General features: G+C 39.3%; 2 protein-coding genes across 4 annotated transcripts; both read right to left on the minus strand.

The window, feature by feature from the left end:
- Nucleotides 1-72: 72 nt before the first annotated feature.
- Nucleotides 73-7,683, minus strand: aste1b (asteroid homolog 1b). Of its 3 annotated transcripts, XM_081376899.1 has the most exons (6): nucleotides 7,521-7,683; nucleotides 4,663-6,063; nucleotides 4,350-4,563; nucleotides 3,972-4,164; nucleotides 3,851-3,879; nucleotides 105-1,716 (listed from the first exon to the last, which is right to left on the minus strand). In XM_081376899.1, coding segments are annotated over exons 2-5 (1,794 nt in total). In that variant the 5' UTR covers nucleotides 6,049-6,063; nucleotides 7,521-7,683; the 3' UTR covers nucleotides 105-1,716; nucleotides 3,851-3,878. The 3 variants fall into 3 exon arrangements, with proteins under 3 accessions (XP_081233024.1, XP_081233025.1, XP_081233026.1); XM_081376898.1 differs by lacking the exon at nucleotides 3,851-3,879 and having other exon boundaries at nucleotides 73-1,716; XM_081376900.1 differs by lacking the exons at nucleotides 105-1,716; nucleotides 3,851-3,879 and adding an exon at nucleotides 3,576-3,649.
- Nucleotides 7,684-9,998: 2,315 nt separating this feature from the next.
- On the minus strand, nucleotides 9,999-22,781 carry LOC308697852 (uncharacterized protein; the record flags this gene model as incomplete). Its single annotated transcript, XM_081377462.1, has 12 exons — nucleotides 9,999-11,649; nucleotides 13,162-13,330; nucleotides 14,667-14,770; nucleotides 14,890-15,019; nucleotides 16,138-16,259; nucleotides 16,340-16,455; nucleotides 17,234-17,428; nucleotides 18,576-18,729; nucleotides 18,867-19,032; nucleotides 19,118-19,194; nucleotides 20,027-20,168; nucleotides 21,076-22,781. 12 exons carry the CDS (start codon nucleotides 22,779-22,781, stop codon nucleotides 11,332-11,334), a joined length of 3,399 nt encoding a protein of 1,132 aa, XP_081233588.1. The 3' UTR covers nucleotides 9,999-11,331.
- Between the last annotated feature and the right edge of the window lies 1 nt (nucleotide 22,782).

Here is a 22,782-nt window from a genome sequence, read left to right on the forward strand (position 1 = left end):
AGTTGCGCTGCTTAACATTTTCTTGGAAAACGGAGCTAGCGGTCACACTTTTTACAGAATTTTTTTGTGTCCATTTATTGGGATAGGATGACACTACATGGGGTAAGAGCCAATTAAAAACCGTTTAATAGCCTTTGTGACAACTAGCACTGATCTTCCTTAAATATGTAACACAAATCAATCCATCAATCAATCAACCAATTCAATGTTATTGAATAAACCCAAAATTGAACAGATTTTCAATGTATTATAGTTCTACAAAAATTGATTTTTATTTGAATACAACAATATTATATTCAATTGCTAATCTTAAAAAAGCCAGGACAAGGAAACAAGTCAGATACATTTAACACATCTCTAGACAAAAATGTATCGACCAGATCTGACATCATGGGGAAAGCCAAGAAATTCGCATGATTATTTTTTGCTTGTAAAGAGTAATAACGCTATTTTAATGTTCTAGTTGTGTTACTAATTAACTTGTGCCTTGTCTAGTCTTCAACACACCTTTTCATGGTTAAGTGCAATCAGAAATTTCAAAAACAAGTACTTGGGAATAAAAATGATACTTTCACTATGAGAATCCCAGTAATGTTGTTCCCTCAAGGCAAAGCCCCCGATTTATGAAACACAATTTTATGAAAAAAAATGGCTAAAACGTCTGCTTCTGCCAAGAGATGTGACACTTAAGGCAAGTCTCTTGTTGGCACAAAATGACACTTTCCAATAAAACGGTGTAAACTTTTATAATTTGACTCTTAATTTCAGTATGATTTAACGCCAGAGAGCAACAGCAAAGCAGTAAGCAAGTGATTATGTGCTGTTTTCAAACAGAATGACACTGAAGTTCTGTACTCACTCAGTGTATTGAATGTAATCTCAAACACAATAATCAAGCATTACATAATTGAGAGGAACCATATTCTGATTAAAAACATTAATGAAAATAGCAAATTACACTAAGCACCATAAAATAATTCATAAACAGAGCAGTAGTGTACCAAAAACATTGGTCCCAAAATTGATAATATTCAAAGTCTACTCTTTTCTTTCTTAATAAAAGTTCATTCAATTAAATAGTATAAAAGGTTACATTAAATACATCATTTTTATGATAGCTGCAAAATAGTTTTAGTGCAAGTAAGCTTAGTGCATAAACAGCTCTCATAGTAAAATATTTTCACATGACACAAATCAAGTGTTGGTAAAACCTACTTTCATCTGAAAAGAGGTACATCCTCAGCCACATCGTGAATTTAGAAAGTGTAAGGCCGCACAAGAACGTAGATATAGACAATCTCTGAAATTATTTTTTCTATTCTCCCAAATTAGCCTCTCTCAAATCTAATCTATCATTTTCCTCTTCCATTTCAAGACCACCACTGCTGACAGCCATCAAGGGTCAACAGTGCAAACCTGTTGTCCAAAGCACTGTCGGAAGACGTCATTCCTCTGCTTCTGTTGCCCCTCCCTCCTCCTCCATTGCCCCTCCCTCCTCCTCCTCCTCCACTGCCCCGCCCTCTCCCCCCATGGCTCCTCCCTCTTTGCCCCCCTCCTCTACCCTTGCTGGCTGCTGATACTGCAGGACCTGTTAACGCCTCTAGCAGGATGGAATAGAGCTGCCAAGCAACAGAGTCCCCAGCAAGCAGAGACTCGCACTGGTGACCCCCTCTTATGGCAGCCTCAAGACCATGCAGCAGAGTGCCACTGAAAACCCTTTGAGAAAGAGAGAGAGAGCAATATAATACAATACATATAAAATATACAAATATATATTTTTAGGGTAAATCTGATCATCAGTAAATGTACTGATATTATCAATGTGATTTGTTTTAAGATATTACACACTATTGTAACATTACAGTAACACTTTTCAATAAGATCTCATTTATTAATATTAATGCGTTAACTAACAAAGTAACAGTGAGCAATATATTTTGCAGCATTTATTAACCTTTGTTAATGTTAATTCATCTAAATGTTCATTTTCATGTTAGTGCACACTTCACAGTGCATTAAATAATGTTAATTGATACAACTTCGATACAAAAATAAATGATTAGTAAATTACATTTGGAAATGAACATGAACTAAGATTAATAAATGGTTTAGAAGGCTATTTTTTATTATTAGTTCATGTTAACTAATGTTAACAAATGAAACCTTATTGTAAGGTGTTACCAACATTACTAAAAAAGCAATATTGGAATGTCATTGTAAATACTATAAATGTACTATTATTACTTTCTATTATATTATATGAGTTTATATGATTATATATATATATATATATACACATTGATGAGCTAAAACATTATGACCAGTCACAGGTTAAGTGAATAGTGTTGATCTTCTCCTTGCAAGCCACATATTAAGGTTTGGGTAGATTAGATGGTAAGCAAACTATCGGTTCTTGTAATCAATGCGTTGGATGCTGGAGAAATGGACAGGAATAAAGATTTAAGCGACTTTGATAAGGGCCAAATTGTTATGGCAAGGCAACTGGGTCTGAGTATCTTTGAAACGGCAAGGCTTTTGGGTTGGTCCTGGTCAGCAGTGGTGAGAACATGCCAACAGTGGACTGAGAAGGTACAAACCACAAACAGGTGCCCAAGGCCCATCGATGTATGAGGCCAATGAAGGCTATCTCATCTGGTCCGAGCCAACAGAAGGTCTACTGTGGCACAAGTCACAGAAAATTTGAATGATGGTTATGGGAAGAATCTGTGGGTTGTGCTAGACCAGAAAGTTTTATCGGCTCAACCTCGCAACCTACAGGACTTGAAGGATCTGCTGCAAACATTGTGGTGTCGAATACCACGACATCTTTCATGAGAGAGTCCACGAGTCGGCGGGTCAGCGCTGTTTTGGCAAGCATATTAGGCAGGTGGTCATAATGTGTTGGCTCATCGGCGTGTATATATATATATATGTATATACTGTGTTCCAAATTATTATGCTAGTGACATATCAGTAGGATTTCAGTACAAAACGTTTCTCTTTGTGAGCTTTGGTTAGAGGTGGCTGAAATGCAACTTTACGCACTATTAACTGCCAGCCTGCATGGAGAGGTTCTTGAGACTCCAGAGACATCAGCAGCTTCAAATACCTGTTTGCTGCTCAACAGTGGCTTTTGTTATAGCGGTCCTTTTAATAGAATATATTTTTGACAGGAACTTTCCTTCATAAGCCTTTATCTGACCGAGTTCTCTTGTGCTGTAAATTACACACAAATCTTACGATAGTTCGATGTTCTCCATTCAGTTTTCACACAATAATAGTTGTTTTCATTCCTTTTGCAAAACATTGCACAATGTTATGCTTTTCATCTTTAGAAAGATCTTTCTTCCTCCCCATAATGCATGAGAACTGTGACTTGCTTAATAATGTGTAACAACCTCTTTACATTTACATTTATGCATTTGGCAGATGCCTTTTTCCAAAACGACTTACATTGCATTTCAAGGTACAGATTTTACATTCTTATCAGTTCTAGCTTTCCCTGGGAATCGAACCCATGACCTTGGTGTTGCAAGCGCCAACGCTCTACTGTTTGAGCTACAGGAAAACAAGTAGGGTTTCAGGTAGGGTTTCCATTTACTTTGATAAATGGATACCAGTGATGACTTTGATGATTGATACCAGTTCTCTAAAAAGATACAAGAAATAAAAACAAACAAACACGTTCTTTAAAAAACGAAAATCTGAATGTTTATCGTACTGAAATCCCAAGTGATATGTCACTTGAATAATAATTTGGAACACTGTGTGTATATATTTTACAGTATATATGTGATTATGTACAATTACGTTACATACAATTATGATTAAAAAAAACTGTATTTTTCACCTCAATATTGTACTCTTTTTACTGTAAATCTGATGAATAAAGAAGATGATGATTTAATCAAAACAGCAAGGATGAGAACTACAAAATGTTTCAGTGGGATCATTTTATGGCCATACCATACCAGGAGCATTGAGGTTCAGGTAGTGGGAAACATAGTAACTGGTTCAGGACCATCGCCACCCACATGCAGGACTGCCATTGGCTGAGCAAATGGGCCACACCCATATCTAGGCCCCTCCTTTGTCCTGGAATGACCCTCAGCTGAGATAATCGCTGACATACAGAAGCAGAAGCTTTGCTGCCAAACAGTGGGTCTGCAAGATAGAGAGAGGAAAACAATATGGCTCAAGGTGATTAAATCTCTAAAACTAAAGTTGTCAAGTTGATAAGCGAGTAAAGTAAATGCACATGCATTTTTTTTTTTTTAAATGTATGTCAATATTTTTTCTACATCTCAAACCATACACCTGAGACAGATGTTGAGTAAAAAAGGGATCACCATTAGGATGGGCCCTTCTCCAGCTGAGTTCTCCATACACCATTCCCAGCAATATGGCCTGAAATAGAGGGTGACTGGGCTTTGGTTTACAGTTATTCATCCAGAAATACGTCACACACACTGGAAGGCAGAGGTGAGGGGGTAACGGCTGTAAAATGTGGTCCATCACACCCAGTGTTCCCAACAACACCTGCAGCTTCACTTGTGCAGACGCCTAAAATAAAAAACAAATTGGAGATTGGACAATTGGAGAAGCGTTTATGCAGACAAACTTTAAAGTAGGCTATATTTACATGCAGAAAATGTTTATCACCTTGTCAATAGTGGTAAGTTTCAGCTGTGACACAGAGTTGGATCGGTCAGCCTCAACTGTGTTTTTCTTTAGATTCAGTTCATGTCTGTCATACTCATCAACACATGGGGTGTCACACTGCTGTCCTCCTTTAGCCTGAGACTGTCTGTTTAGGTCTCCTCTTCCCCTTCCTCGTCCTCTCTGGGTGACTGCCTGTGGCGTTTGACTGCCCTGTCTTGCCTTTTCAAGCAGCAGGCTGTAGATGGTCTTTCGGATACTCAGTGAGGTTGTATGACTGCTAGGCAGATTACTATTCTCCACTTGCGCAACCAGCAGAACCTTCTGGAGTACAAGCACATCCAAGACAAAAGAGGACAGCTTGCCTGATGCAACCATCCTTAAAAGCCACTCGGGCTGAGAAACCAGTACCGCTGGGAGCCCCTGGGCATCTGGAAGTGCAGGTTGAGGACTTGAGAAGTATTGAGCCAAACTGCTATTATGAGGAAGCTGGTAGTCCTGCATTCCTGCAGAGAGCTGCGTACGCAATTTTCCTTTGTGTTGTCCACCCAGAATCTCCAGAACTTCCTCCAGAGCATCTACTGGGCTGGTAAACCGAGACAGCCAGAGCAAAAAGCCCCCGATTCGAGGACCGGAACTACGTCCGCTCTTCTGACCAGATGGTACTCTTTCAAGCTCCACCCGGCTGAAAAAAATCTCGGTTATTTTGCCAGTTGTGTAGTCGTTCCCAATGATGACAGCAAATAGAGGGAGGAGATGCTTGTTCATGTGGTTGAAATGCGAGCAGAAGCGGTTCACGGTGTAGCGCTGGGCAGGGATGTAGCGTTCTGTGGCTTTACCGCTAACGTTATTCCATTGGAAGAATGAAAATGGTAGGTAGCCACCTATCAGGTCGAAGATGTAGAAGTCACTGTCGTTGGTCAGAACTGGACATCCCCAGTGTTTGGCAAGAGAGGCTATCTCAAAATCAGCTTCGGAAATGCATTGCACTAAGGGCACGCCAAGCTCGCCAAGGACCTGTTTGAAGACTTCACAGACAAGCAGAGGGAGAACGCAACAGTGAGATCCTCTGGAAAGAGAGTGAGCCTCTCGGATCTTGCTTTGGGTTCGTTCCTGCAGCGTTTTGAACTTCTTGTCCGTCTGGTCCATTCCGCCATCTAGCACGACGAACGGCTGCACATTGCATTCAAAAAGTGCTGCAAAAAACTGTCGAACCAACTCCGCAAACATGTCGTAGTCTCCACCCCGTGCTTGATCCAATCCAGAGTTGAAATACAATCGAAAATACAAGCTACATCCATCAATCACAAGGCGACAGTCTCGCAGTCTCGTATCTGTGAAGAATTGGCGATTTCCTTCCACAAAGCTTGTAAGTCCATGAACCCCCATGATGTCACAGAAATGCTGCAAGCGAAACAAAAAAGGTTGTTAGCCAAGCGACATTTTAAAAACATTCAACACAATATAATGCTTGTTTTTGTTGAAATGTAATGAACAACAAAATGGGACAGTGAATTTTAATGTATTCCCTCATTACTGAAGGATCTACGGATTCTTAATAGTAACCAGTGTATGTAGCTTAAAAACAGTGACCATACTTCTGTCTTGGTTTTTTAACTAATTTATTATTCATACTTGAATCATTTTTATTATATTACTTAATATTTGACTTATTTTCCTTGCTCTGGCAGTGTTTTTTAATACCGTTTAATCTTATGATTGTGTGGGTTTTAAAGGATATTTGTCTTCTTGATTTATAGATAAGAGAATCTCCATTTCAAGGTTTTTAACTCCAGTTCATAGGATGATGTTGTGAAGCAAGACATTTCCACATTTTGCTTTGGTATAATAACACCTGTCGGATTGTTGCCGGATAGACGAAATCTGGACTAAGGATGAAGTTCAGACAAAGTCTGAACATTGAAACATACGCCACTAAAAATATCCAGTAAAACCCTGTTAATGTATAATCATCATCCCTTTGTCTCCTGCTTCATGCTTTTTCACAGCTTCCTCTGTCAACCCTTTAGGCTTTTGTTAACTATTTTTTGGCATCAGACAAAACGGATATCTTATGAAGGAAACTGGTAAAAGACTGGATCTAATATTTCTGATGTGGAGATTTAATCTAACATTTTTGGCATAGTTGGCAGGATGTAGGCATGATCTAACGTCATTGGTAATCACTTGATTATGTGTGACCTACTTTCATTCGCAACATTACTGACTTTGTAATAGGCTATGTGCTTTCACCTACATTGTCTAATTTTGCAGAATGCAGAAATATATCGCATCGCCTAATTTACCTGAATTCCATCTGATATAAAACAATATAACAAAAATAAAAAGTCATATAAGTAAGGTAAACATGGTTGATAGCCAAGTCATAATTTCATATAAATACGGTGGATATCTACTAAAGAATTCCTTTTGTAGATCAATAAATGTGCATTTACATTGTAAGACAATTTATTGTACTTATTCTGTATCTAACATTTTAAGTTTCATCAAGTTGATTTTATGTCTCTAAATCACTGTGAATAACTTTTAAGTTAATAGGCTACTTCGAACCAAGAACCATATGGTTGTTGTTGTTTTTTACATAGCATGTAAGGTTGTAAATTAATATTAATAGTGCGTTTGGAGCCATTACCGGCAAATATATATTTGTTTTAATGGCTAATCTTTCACTTGACTGCGACGTGTCTTACATTGTGTCTTTCTGCACAAGTTTTAAATAAGAAAACAATGGTGCCGTCTATTTTATCAAACAAGCACCAGTGCAACATCTAAATAGCGCATGAGTATTATTTTTTTCAGTATTGGTGTTTAATCAAATATAATTTACTTGTCATACTCACTAGTGTGCTGTTAATTTATCACGCCGTGTTTACTCATAGACAGCAGAGAATGTCTCTGTAGACCATAGACAGTAAAGTGTTTCCTTCCTCGTTTTGTTCTTCTTTTGTTTTTGTTTTTGGGCGAGACAGCGCATTAGCGCCACCTATTGCAATTCATATTATCAATGGCTGACAGAAGAGGGCACTGTTTTACCGCTCTCAGCGCTCTGCAATATCAAAAATACTTCGAAAAGCTCAAATTAAACATCGAAAAAAGCTTTTATTTGTAATTATTTTAACCTTAACATAGAAAACGTTAACAGTCCTGCAAGCCTGTCAAGTAAAATAATTTAATATGTCATGGGTGGAATTAAAAGACAGTAAAAACCATAACAGTTTGTTATGGTTGTTATCCAAACACATATGGTCGTCACTCAAAGCTATTGTCTTTAGAACATTACTAGTTGATTATTTGTCAACTAGACCTAGGCTACTTTTACGTGTATAAAGTATACGTTTTGTTACTTTTCTGTCCTCCAACATCCTCTTTCAATGTATGAAGATGCCTAGATATTTGTGTTTCACAGAATGAAGAAAATGGGTTGGCAACATTGATCTATATAGAGAAGAGTAGCCTTCTCTGACCCAGTCATTCAGTGTGTTAAAAAAAATATGCCATTGGAACTTTCCAGTAGTCGTGAATGCAGACAGCCATCAATACCAGTATGCTACTTCTGTTGCCATATCGGTGTTCTTTCTATTTTTTGTGCCAATGTCTACATGGCCGAGCTTTTGCCATCTACTCAATGTGCTTCACAATTGCCATTTCGTCCATTATTCGTGCACATGGTGTTTCCTGTCCCTAGGCCTTTGCTGCAAGTGTTTATAAGCTAGTTCCTCTTCACTGAATCCAGAATCTCTTACGTTGCTGCTGCACCATCTCCTTATCCAGGATGGGTAAGGCAACCCCATTAAGTCGAAGGTCTCTCTGACATAATTGTATGCCTTAGCTGAATAGAATTGTGAGTGCGAACGACTTAAGAGCTGGGTTGTATAATGAAAGAGCTTTCTTTCTCTTCATGATTTGTGCACGTCAGGACAGTTTTCAAGAATAAATGCTCCATTCTCTGTCGTTTTATGCTACTTTCTGATTGTTTTAAGCAATTTTCCAGTGAGGGTCTTTGGACTTCCAAAACAGTAGCTGTGCCCATTGGTTTTTGGAGCATGATTGTGGTGACTTTATTGTGGTGTCAAAAGTGTCCTCACTGCAAGGACACTGTCATTGGTTTCCCTTAGGCGTCTTTCTGTGGATATGTTCAAAAACAAGGTTTTAGTTTTTAGAAATGATTTTCTCGTTCTGTGTTATATAGGCTATTACACTCTCTGTCTAAATTAAGGTGAACGACACCAAAGAGGAAACCCCTACTCTCTTAGAGTTCCAGCCAAAAGGCCAAATTGATATCAGTAATTGACACAGACATTGAAAGCTTTCATAGCACTAAAGGGTAAAAAAAATGAAATAAAACCCATAGAAATGACTTTCATCCGCAGAATGCAAAGGGAAAATTTCCATGCTGTGGATCGGTATTGGCTTTTATGAAGTGTCAAATCAGATTGCAAAAGAGGTCCGTTCAACTTGAACCACATTCCAAAATTTCCGAAGCCATTGTGGGATGTGAGACTGAAATTTAAGTCATTTTTCACTTTGAAAAGTAAGTATGTGGACATCATGACGTTTGGTCATGAGACTAGCTAGAAAACATCATTAGTTCATTCCCATTACAAACAAACTGAGATTTTTTTCCCCTTCCATTTATCATTCACTTTTGTTATATGGCAAAAAAAAAAAAAATTGTGTGAATACTATTTAAAATGTTGTATTTTGTGTCACACAAAAAGAGAGCATCTAAAAGTATCCGATGGACAACAAATTTGCACATAAATGACTAAAATCACATCCTTTGATTAGCTTTAGGCTGCACAGCGGGTCCTCTTTGAGCTTGTGGAGCCCTCTGTCGGTAGGGAATAGAAATATGGACCCACAAACACTTTTTAGAATGCAATGAATCCAGTCATTGCAGATCAGTGGTTGTTGGCACCATAAACGATGATATATCATTTTTTTTTTACTATTACTAATACTGTAATACATCTTTAGGACAAGTTAAGCAGAAAATAACATGCTTTGATATATCATAAGATAAAAAGTCATAATTATGAAAAAAGGCAAAATTATGAGATACTAAGTATTAATTATAATCTAAAAACTGGAAATTATTTCAGAAAAAGTAGAAATTTCAACATACTAAATTATAATTGAGACGGTCAAAGCTGACAACTCGAAATTTAACCATAATTATGACTGCATTTCAATTATGACAAAAAGTCAATTACACAATTTTCTCATAATTTGGCTTTATCTCATAAGACTATGCCATGATTTAACAAAGCATGCTTTTTTCTTGTGTGGCAGGAAGTAAATACGCATCAAGCTAAAGTAGTTCTCATTTATGTGTTTATTCCTTTTATTACGTCTGCATTGAGAACATCATGTCCGTTTTGAATAGAACTTCCAATTACTTTAATTTTCTTGTGTTTTGTTGTATTCTCCTACAAAATGATGTTTTTATTCACCAACACTACCCCCTAATGCAGCAATAGACCTGTCTAAATCACACACACACACACACACACACACACACACACACACACACACACACACACACACACACACACACACACACACACACACACACACACACACACACACACACACACACACACACACACACACACACACACACACACACACACACACACACACACACACACACACACACACACACACACACACACACACACACACACACACACACACACACACACACACACACACACACACACACACACACACACACACACACACACACACACACACACACACACACACACACACACACACACACACACACACACACACACACACACACACACACACACACACACACACACACACACACACACACTCTCTGATCACTCTTTCTTTAACGTAACACACACACACACACACACACACACACACGTCATTTGGAAATCAAAAGCATACTTCTTGTGTTGAGCTCACAAAGGAGGAGGAAAGACAAAGGTAACGTCTAGAGAGCATGTAACAGATTTTAAATGCTATGATTCATCGGCAGTATGCATACATCTCCATGGGATACATACAATACTGTACAACACATGAATAAAGTAACTAAGTCACAGAAAATGATCACAACGAGTGTAACATGTAGTGCCTTTATAAGGAGATCAATCACTAAGAGCTTTCAAATGGGGTTCGCCCTACTTTGTCATCACCTCTTGATCGGAAAAAATGGTTAGAGCTCGAAATGTACTGATTGAACTAAAACGCAAAATGACAGACTGACATAGTTAGCAGGAGAAAAAGCTTTAGACAGGTCCAAAAAATGAATAAACAACAGAGAAACAGACACCATCTGTTCTTTTTGGGGATAACAGCAGTCAGTTCAAACAGCATCTGTAACCGGGGGCAGGCTGGTGAAGAAGACTTGAAATGATGCATGAGGAAGAATGATTCCCTATTGAGAGATGCTCAATAGGGAAACTGGGCTGTTATTGGGCAAATGAGTGAGGGTTTGAGGGAAGATTATAAATAATAGGCTCTGTGGTTTCATGTAAGGCTCCAGAGGATTCAGGGTAAGGGCACAGGATGTAAGGACACACGGTGCTCATGGTTAGATAAACGGGGAGGACAGGGTCGTGGTTTCGTTTTCATATTAGAGCAGGAAAAAACGGCTGGACAAATAATGCGCTATGATAACGGAGAGGACGAGTATAAGGAAAGAGGAAGTGTGGGAGAATCCTGAGCTGTAGAGACTGTCGTCGGGGTGGCTGGTTTGCAGGACAGCATGTGAAGAGTGGTTCGCTCGGTGCCTGAGTGCTGCTGAGGTGGCTGAGGGGTCCTCGGGGAGAGCTCCAGGCTGCCCACAGAGATGCCTGAGTCCGTGCTTTGGCTGCGGCCGCTGGCGGTGCACGGGTCCTCGTCAGGCTCCGCCTCTTCCTCCTCCTGCAGCCACTGAAGTTCCGACTCCTGCAAGGGGAACGACCGGCGTTCCCATGGCAGCACAGCCTGCAAACGCAAGAGAGGATGATGATTCATTGAGGTTTTCAACTCAAAAACCCTGGGTTTATTATATGCATTCATATTCTAGTACAATGTAAAGAATATTAAACATTTACACTCACCAAAAGGATTATTAGGAACACCATACTAATACTGTGTTTGACCCCCTTTCGCCTTCATAACTGCCTTAATTCTACATGGCATTGATTCAACAAGGTGCTGAAAGCATTCTTTAGAAATGTTGGCCCATATTGATAGGATAGCATCTTGCAGTTGATGGAGATTTGTGGGATGCACATCCAGGGCACGAAGCTCCCGTTCCACCACATCCCAAAGATGCTCTATTGGGTTGAGATCTGGTGACTGTGGGGGCCATTTTAGTACAGTGAACTCATTGTCATGTTCAAGAAACCAATTTGAAATGATTCAAGCTTTGTGACATGGTGCATTATCCTGCTGGAAGTAGCCATCAGAGGATGGGTACATGGTGGTCATAAAGGGATGGACATGGTCAGAAACAATGCTCAGGTAGGCTGTGGCATTTAAACGATGCCCAATTGGCACTAAGGGGCCAAAAGTGTGCCAAGAAAACATCCCCCACACCATTACACCACCACCACCAGCCTGCACAGTGGTAACAAGGCATGATGGATCCATGTTCTCACTCTGTTTACGCCAAATTCTGACTCTACCATCTGAATGTCTCAACAGAAATCGAGACTCATCAGACCAGGCAACATTTTTCCAGTCTTCAACTGTCCAATTTTGGTGAGCTCATGCAAATTGTAGCCTCTTTTTCCTATTTGTAGTGGAGATGAGTGGTACCCGGTGGGGTCTTCTGCTGTTGTAGCCCATCCGCCTCAAGGTTGTGTGTGTTGTGGCTTCACAAATGCTTTGCTGCATACCTCGGTTGTAACGAGTGGTTATTTCAGTCAAAGTTGCTCTTCTATCAGCTTGAATCAGTCGGCCCATTCTCCTCTGACCTCTAGCATCAACAAGGTATTTTCGCCCACAGGACTGCCGCATACTGGATGTTTTTCCCTTTTCACACCATTCTTTGTAAACCCTAGAAATGGTTGTGCGTGAAAATCCCAGTAACTGAGCAGATTGTGAAATACTCAGACCGGCCCGTCTGGCAGCAACAACCATGCCACGCTCAAAATTGCTTAAATCACCTTTCTTTCCCATTCTGACATTCAGTTTGGAGTTCAGGAAATTGTCTTGACCAGGACCACACCCCTAAATGCATTGAATCAACTGCCATGTGATTGGTTGATTAGATAATTGCATTAATGAGAAATTGAACAGGTGTTCCTAATAATCATTAAGGTGAGTGTACATCTTTCAAGAATCACAAACAGCCCCCAAAAGCAGACTTGAGGATTTTATGATACGTGGAGAAAACAGCAGACATTTTTTTTAACTAAAGAATGTTCTTCCAGCTAAATAATTGCCATGGTTACAGCAATAATGAAGTTTATTAGAACATCAAGTCCTCTTCCATACACACACACACACCTGCTGTTCTTCCTCAGCCTGGCTGAAGGGATCCTCCGCTCCAGTACAGAAGGGGCTGCGTGGCGAGACGTCTCCTTCTGCAAAATGACTCTGCCTGGAGTCTGGAGAGCCAGGTGTCTGCTCATATCCCCTGGAGCTCTTCCCATCCCCATGGAAGGAGGAAGAAGATCTGAGGGAGGAAGTCAAGCAGAGAGTGAAATCTCGAGCAGTGACCGCAGCGTCCTGCAGTTTCACATGATATACTTAATCTAAAACAAGACAGTAGTTTGCTGAGGGTTGGTTTGTAGGGAAGGACTACACGCCTGCGCACATATATATTCAAACACGCATGCCTATAGACTGAACTCGTAATACGCATGTGCACGCTGCATCAGCCTTCTCACAGGTTCGCGTTTTTAAAGTTAACGTAGAGAGAACTTTTCTTTTAAAACGGTGTCGTGTTAGCAATAACTAAGTGTAATAACAATAGTTATTAATAACAATAACTAGTGTAAGTTAATAACTAATGATCGTTGTGACAGAAGTGAATCAATCAAAACTAACTTTAGCTGGACAATAACTTTATTCTAGAGCTGCTGTAAAATCTGTTACTTTAATTTCCTATTATCACTGTAAAGCTGCATTGGAACAATCTACATTGTGAAAAGCACTATATAAATGAAGATGACTTGACTCTAAAACTGTTTTAAAACTAGTTTTATGGCCACATATTAATTGAGAGAGTTCTTTTCACTTTTAACCTACATCCTTGATGTTGAAAAGGTTCATATGTAAGTTATTTGCTAACTACACAAATTTACATATTTTATTAACTTAACTTAACTTAGAGTTCTAATACACTAGCATTGAGAAGTTTGGGGTCAGTAAGATGTTTTGAAAAGTCTCTTATTTGATCAAAAGACAGTAAAAACAGTAATATTGTGAAATATTAAAAATAGTAATTTTCCGTTTTAATATATTTTCAAATATAATTTATTTCTGTGATGGCACAGCTGAATTTTCAGCATCATTACTCCAGTCTTCAGTGTCACATGGTCTTTCAGAAATCATTCTAAGCTAATTTGCTGCTCAAGAAACATTTCTTATTATTATCAATGTTGAAAACAGTCGTGCTGCTTAATATGTTCGTAGAAACCGTGATGCATTTTTTTCAGGATTAATAGAAAGTGCAGCATTCATTTGAAATATGAATATTTAGTAAAATTTCTGATCAATTTAATACATCCTTGCTGAATAAAAGTATTGATTTATTTTTTGTTTTTATGTTAATTTCATTTTTTTGCATTTATTTTTGAACTTGCATCATCCTCATGAGACCTGTGGCTTTATGTTGGTGAAAGTGAACTAATTGACAAACCAGCACTAAGTACTTTTTCCAAATAAACAGCATTTTTAAAAGATTTCATTACAAAAGATCCCTGTTTAAAAAAACATTATTCTGACAGAGACACCAGTTTAAACATTCTCCATCACAAATGCTTTTCTTTCACACAAATGATTCCGACCTGCCCCGGCGACGTCTGCGAGCCCAACTCCCCCAGCGACTCCTCTCTCGGCTCTCACACACTGCATGGCGGCTCAGAAACAGAGATTCAGAGAGATCCTCCACCTATTGTAAACAAGTATAGAGTGATCACTTTGAATGGTCGAGAAAACCAAGAGATAAAATACCAAGTGTCTTCATGAGAAAGACTGTAAAGAAAATCCCTCCAAAAAACTTATACACACCTCTTCCTCCTCCTCATTGTCCAGTCCTTCCCCATTGGGCTGGTGCTGTATGTTATTGTAATTCAACGACAGGGCATGTGGCCCCTCCTGGTATTTAGAGACCCCTGAGAGAGAGTCCAGCTCTCTCCAGCTAAACACAAGACATAGTTACACATTTTTCATCAGAAACCAAAATACTTAACAATGGTGCTATACTAATATATCAGCCAACATTTTAAGATGATCAACATCATCCATAAAAATCTGCTGGCTTGGCCAATTACAGGGTTCGTACAGATACTGTAAAATTCAATTCCAGGACTTTCAAGGACTTCAAGCACTACTTTTTTTGGTTTTCAAGGACTGAAATCTCACTTATCAAACAATATCTTTATTATCTTAAAAAAAAAATGTAAATAAATAAAAATAAACTAATAAAACAAAATGGTACAAATAATAAAGTGCAATGACAGTGGAAACTTTAATCATTGAAAGGATACTATGACAAAGATATCGCTTTCCTCATTCAAACTGATTTATTTCCATGAATATATGATTGACCTGAAGAATGAAAGCTGTATCATATACATGGATATTTATATGAGCAATAAATATCACGCTCATAGCCATGCAAACTGGCTCTATATTAGCATTAATTTTGTGTGAAAAGATTCTTTTAGCAATAAAATTAAACACTAATTTTACATATATTGTCTTTCAATAATTCAAGCACTTTTCAAGTACCTTTTCTTAAATATAGCGGTTTTCAAGGTTTTTCCAGGACTTCAATTTCAAAAAGTAAAATTCAAGTACTTTAAACAAACCCTGCAATTTACAGACACACACAACAGTTCCCAATTCTCTCACATACCAAATCTAATAACAGCCACATTTTCCCACTTTCAGAAATGTATTAGTGGTATCAATACACTATCCTGCTCTCCTCTCATGTTATTAGTATCAGCCACTGAAAACCCATATAGGTATGCTAGTATGTTTTTCTTTCTTTAAGCTTCCTGGATCTAGTTTGGAATGTACCTTTACTACTTTATGAAAGATGGGACACAAGGAAACGGTGGATACTAGGCACAGTGTTTGAATAATTGATTGGAAATTACTTGAAACCAAAGCTACTTTGCACAATGGCTATCTGACAGAAGGACCACAACTCAAAGCTAAATGATGTAATCGCTAATTCTTGTTGTAATATTTTCAAGTAAGTACATATTCTCTGTGCTGGTTTTGGAGTTCTGGTTGCATTATCTGTACCTTGGGGTGATAATTTCCTTGTATTGCAATTTCTGTACTCGTGCTCCTAGTCCAGCCAGGCCCAAAGGCATTACCAGGTTGTCGATGTCAAACGAGCTTTCCGCTCTCCTCCTTCGCAAAGGCTGAGGAACAAGAGAGATTTAAGAAGCTAACAAAGAGAATAGTAAGCTATTGACAATTGACCTTTTTCAGCCTGATTTACCTGAACAGGTGTGTCTGTCGCTGGGGGTGTTGCCGGCAAGATTGGCAAATCTGGAGCTCGTGGATGAAGATAGTTTGGAATAATAACACCTCTCTGGCTTCTGCATCCGGAACCACCTACAAAAAGCAATTTTGTTAACTTGAAACTTGAAAACAGTAAGAATTATTATTATTTTTTTTTAAAGAAGTCTCTTATCCTCACCAAGGCTGCATTTATTAAACCAAATAATACAGGAAATGCACTAATGTTGTGAAATATTGTTACAATTTAAACCAACTGATTTCTATCAGAAAATATTTTAAAATGTAATTTATTCTTGTGATGACAAAGCTGAGTCTTCAGTGTCACATGATCCTTCAGAAATCATTCTAATTTGCTGCTCAAGAAACAATTTTTATTCTAATCAAATTAATGTTAAAAACATTTGTCCTATTTCTTTCCATTTTTGTGAAAACTTTTTTCAGAATTCTTTGATGAACAAAGTTTAAAAGAACAGCATTAATTTGTAATAAAATAAATAATAATTTTGATCAATTTAATGGATCCTTTCTGAATTTAAGTAATAATGTCTTCCAATAAAAAATAAAAAAAATAAAAAATTATATATATATATATATATATATATATATTTTTTTTTTTTACAAATAATACATATACACACACACATATATATATATATATATATATATATATATATATATATATATATATAATTATATGTATTATTTGTAAAAAAAAAATATATATATATATATATATATATATTTTACAAATAATATATATATATATATATATATATATATATATAAATCTTAATGATTCCACTACCAGTAGTGTACTACACATTGTATGTGTGTGTTTATTGATATAAGTGTAAATATATATTTAACCTACCAGGTGTGTTAAATAAAGGTGGCAGTGCATTAGGCGGACGGGGACAAACTAGTCGCCTCCTTACTCTCCCAACTCGTCCCTGGCCCCGCCTCCCCAGCCAAGAGGACGCTGATGACATGTCTGTCCACTGCAGTGAATTATGAGAATGGTGCCCGGCCAGCGGGCGTATCCCACAATGCAGTGCGAGGGGTGAATCTGCAATGGAGGAAATTCAAAGCATGAAGCCATTTCATCCACAGTGGCCCCAAAAAGTATAAGTACACTTAATCCACACTTACAAATATTCATGTCATTGCATTTGACAACAAAATATCAAACAAACCAAAATTCACCGCTTTTGAATAAAATAATAGGTATGCTGTTCAAAATTAAGACACTTCTTGGTTGTCAAACGCTACTGGAACATGTTCAATTATTGTCTTGATGGAACCACACCAGACATGTGTGATTAATTTTCATGAAGTCAGTTATTTTTAACCACTAAAATACACCTTGATTGGTAAAAGTATTTCCAAAAAGGCAGAATAATGTTACAGAAAAGTAAAATTAGTTGTGAGAAAATTCCTAGCATCACTTATTTGCAGATTCTACTTGATTGGATAATTTTTTTGTCTATTTAATAAATAAAATAATATAAAATAATGAAAAATAATGCAAATAATATTAACAATAAGGTCTTATTTATTAACATTAACTAACAATGAGCAATATATTTGTTACAGTATTTATTAATCTTTGTTAATGTTAGTTAATACAAATCCAGCTGTTCATTGTTTGTTCATGTTACTTCACAGTGCTAACTAATGTTAACAAATACAACATTTGATTTTAATAATAAGTATTAGTAAATGTTGAAATTAACATCAACTAAGATTAATAAATGCTGTAGAGGAACAGTTAATTCTCAGTTCATGTTAACTAAAATAGTTAACTAATTTAAACGAATGAAACCTTATTGTAAGTGTTACCATATCTATATATAAATTAAATGATAAAACTCTAATTTGTTTTAAGGGTCACTAATGTGAAAGCCACATCTGAGGATAACTTTCAAGGACATCAAACTGACATATAAAATCTTGTACAGTTTGTACTGTTGAAGTACAAGCTAAATATAGATAGCATAAATTATATAAATGATATGCAAATTGAGTTCTGTGCTTATAAAATAATAATAATAAAGAGATAATATATATATATATATATATAATATAGGTAATTTGCATTGCCATTTAAGTGAAATTACTGAACTTAAATATACGAGCTTGATAAAAATGATCATTCTAGAAGAAAATTTCAGATGGCACTTATATATATAAAAATGTATATATATGGATCCCACCTGATGGCATTGAGAGGACAGGGTGAACAGACATGTCGAGCAAAGTCTGACGCATCCACAGACCCTTCTCCTTGTCTGATGGCGAGCGAGGAGGAGCACCACCACATAACACACACACAGTTTGGGGTTCACACCAACACTGTAACGAAACCGCCTGAGAGGGACACACAAATGCAAGAATTCGGTTTTATTATCCTCAATGCATAATATAAAATAGAGAGCAGCCGATAATATGAGTTACTTTGCATAACAGAAAGCTAGTAGCAAGGGCAACTCTGAGACTGTCTTCACCTTTGACCCCAGCGCTGCGCAATCTTCCAGGCGAATGAGTCTGTGTCGCCGTTGCCTGAGTAACGGTCGAACCCGTGCAGCAGAAGATGGTGGACAGGGCACTGTTTGCGGGGAGGTGGGGTCTTCTGACTGCCACTTCCTGTTAGAATCACCAGCAGAGGACAACCTTGGGGGTTGCACAATGGTACATTAGATGTCAAATCCAAAAATCTATCAGTGTGTGTTTTATGCAAGTTAAAAGGTCTACTGACCTGCAGTTGTTGTGTGATGTGGGGGAGGAATTTGATGCTCTGAGTGGTGTGTCAGGCACAGAGTAAGTGGACCGCACCTGGATGAAACAAAAAGTATAGATGAACACCAAAAACAATTATTTAATTAATTAAAATAAGCTAATGTAACACGTTTTTTTAACATTTTGTTACAACTTAATTTAATTGTGTTCAATCAACCTAATATATTTAAAACTGAAGTTTACTTAATTCATTTGAGTGAAAACTACATGAATCACTGACCACTAGCTGGGCAGTGGATCTGTAGTTCCCAGCATGCTTTGCAAGGTACTGCATTAGGAGGGTAAATTTGGGGATTAAAGTGTTATTTTATGTTTTCAGTAAGATGTTGTTAGCTAATGTTAATGTTTGTGTTTAATGTTCAGTTATATTAGAAACTTAGAGGACTTTCTGTAATGTTTTTGAATTGTGTGGTTACCATTATGCAGAAGAGTGGTGACTGTGTGTTGTGGGCACTCAGTATACAATATGCATTAAAATCTCACACTTATACCTACATAAGTAATATTTATTGTTACTATGTAAAAAGGGGTTTAATTTAATTGAACACAAGTATTTCACTTTCATTGGAAGTAACTGTAGAGTCAACAATAATGTTGGCGATTTTATCTAGCCAGGAAAACAATTTCTCTATTAGGGATGGCAAAACTTAAAGATTTTTTTTTTTATAATCTTGACTTAATGATTTTAAGTTCATACAACAAGATTACAACAAATCATTTCAAAGTAATTAGATTTTGTTGGAAAAATGTAATTTAATTTTGTGGGAAAGTTTTCCTTAATTTAATTAAGTTCGTTCAACAGCTTATTTTTTTGAGTGATTCAAACAAAACACAATCACCCAAAAACACACATGAATACCCAGAATACCTTTCCCTGTCGTAGATGTGTGTAAAGCTCCGTCAGCGCACGGATCCGATACTCCAGCTCTGATACTTGAGTCTGAAGCCACACCCACCTGCTGCCAAGCCACGCCCTCCTCTCCGCCCACTGCCATTCTTTGCCAGTGACACTGAAAGAGGAGAAAATAAATGGGAGTATATGCATAATATACGATGTAATGTGTATAAAACATTTACATATTACATTTACTTATCTGCCAGATGCTTTTATCCAAAATGACTTACACTGCATTCAGCACTAACTATTTTTGTCCTTATTGTGAAGAACCTTTTTTATCTAAAAAGAACTCTGTGCATTGGTAAGGTCCATGGTAAAGGTTCTTCATTGAACCATAAATGCCAGTAAACAAACTTTATTTAACAGTTAAGGTAGTCTATATTTTATCAGTTCATGTGATCGAAGCCATGACCTTGGCGTTTCAAGCGGCATGCTCTACTGTTTGAGCTACAGGAATGCAAAAAAGCTCTTGCTGAATTGAGGATGAACCATCTTCTGACCCATTTTATTCTCGACAGCCCAGAGAGAAAGTGCTTTGTAGCCTTTTAACGTGGCGGCCATGAATCAACTGCCAGTACAGCATTTATATTGTACAGTACAGTGGTGATTCAAAAGCAACAGCAACATGCAATGACTCATCTTGAAGCTTTTTGTACATACGTGTAGGTGTGTGCATGCATGTATACAAGAAGGCAGAGTGTTTGAAATAGATAGAAAAGGGTCATTTTTACAGGGACAGTCTACCCCAACCCCCCACCCCCTCCCTTCTGAGCACAAAAAAGGATACTTTGAGGAATGTCGATAACCAAACGGTTTTGGTTCCTATTGAAACCCACTGAAAAATACACTGGAAGTCAATGGGAACCAAACTGTTACAGGTTTAAAATACACATGAGGGTGAGTAAATGATGACAGCATTTTAATTTCTGGATGGACGTACTATCCCTTTAACCCTAGCTATTTTGTTCCATCACCCTGGGCTTTTGTTTTTCTTTTCTTTTTTAATGTGGAAGGCTTACATTGATTTGATTGACAGGGGTCTAAAGCGACGACCCCCGCTCTCCAATCCCTCTTCTTCCTCACTGTCACTGTCACCTCCAGAGCTGCTGGCCGTGTGGTCCGAGTCCAGAGCACTCTCAGCAGTCCGGAGGATCTCGCTGCAGCTCCGTGCCAGCCTGCTCAACTCAGTCGAGTTTCTGGACACGGCACTGGGCCTCCTGGGGCAGCTCAACCCCCTGCTCCTGTATAGGCCACACAGTTGCTGTGTGACATGCCTCTCCACCTGCTTCACCTGCACGGCCTGCAGACGCCTCCAGAGGTGTTCGGTACGACCCTCCAGCTCAGCCTGCCTGCGTTCGGCTTCACCCCTCACTGCCTCTATCTGCTCTGTGCTGGGGCCCTCAGTCCCCTCAGCATCAATGCTCACACCTGTACCGTCACTCTTCTGTGGCTGTGGCTCTGGCTCTGTCCCGTTAGGAGGCCCACTAACAGCCTGAGAAGAAGAGACAGAGAGGGCACACATGGGCTTTTTTACGCAGTCACGTAGGTCATACTCGGGCTCGGGGGATTGGGGGGAGGGTTGCGGTGGAAGGCTATTGTGAGGGGCACCGTTTCCGCTGACCCCGTTGTTATGGTTGGCAGAGCTGGCAAGAAAGGATCGCACCCTGTACAGTCTGACGCGCCCCTTCGCCGTCCTGGATGTGGGCAGCTGGGCATTTTCATCAGGCGGGCACGCTGCAAAAGTCATTTTTTGTGCCCCGGTAGTGTTCTCGCACTGGATGCGACGTAAGGATGTGCGCTTGAAAGTCTCGGCAGTGCTCGCGGAGCCCTTCACGTGAGCTTCACCATTGGAACCAACGCGGGCCGCGCCGACCGAGCTGCCGCAGTACGTGCCCGAGAAACACACCCTCTTGGAAACTCGGGTGAAACTGCATCCCCGGCGCTTAATGACCGCGGGGTCGGAATTCCCGTGACCACACCTTGCAGCGGCCGTCATCATCGCGCGTTCGGTCTCGGCGTGCGCCGTGTGTCCTCGTCGGGCTCTCGCGGTGCGCACCGGCGGCAGTCTCACGCTCGGTCTGCGCTCGTCCCTCCGTATGGTAGCGCTCATGAAACATCGCAAACCAGCTCCTTCGTGATCAATATTAATGCTGTTATCCTCGCCCGCTCCAGCGCTTTGTCTACAAAAACGCCCGCGTCCTCCACCGTATTCCCCCGATTCCGCGCATTCGTCTCCCTCCCGTGTGATATCAGCAGCGCCGTTCGTAAAAAATCCGTCCTCGTTCATTATCTGGGCCGGATCCGTAACAACTGAGGTGGCATCGTCCCATTCGCGGAACGCCTGGGCCTCTGCTACGCTGCTCTCCCTGTCTGAGCTCCGCACTGGGGCAGCGCTGGTGGCTGTAGCCGCAGCGGCCGAGCTTCCGTCAACGCTTACGGGCTCACCGCAGCCTCCTCCCCCGCAGCAGCGGCTGGCGCTATGCGGACACCCGGCCCCGCAACTCTCCACTCCAGGCCCGGCTGCACTAGCGCTCATTTTATTCCGATTGCAGTAATAATACATCGCTGTGTCGTTGGCATGGCCGGGTGTGAAGCGACGACATACAACGAAGCTCCGTTTACGTAGTTTTTCGTTTTCGAAAGGAAGACGGGCTTCTCTTTTCACCCGTCTTGCCTTTCGCTGCACTGTTGGCTGCCTCCAACACTCCCTACTCGCACTGAGCATG

This window comes from Scardinius erythrophthalmus (assembly GCF_964197995.2).
Source record: "Scardinius erythrophthalmus genome assembly, chromosome: 10".
NCBI lineage: Eukaryota > Metazoa > Chordata > Actinopteri > Cypriniformes > Leuciscidae > Scardinius > Scardinius erythrophthalmus.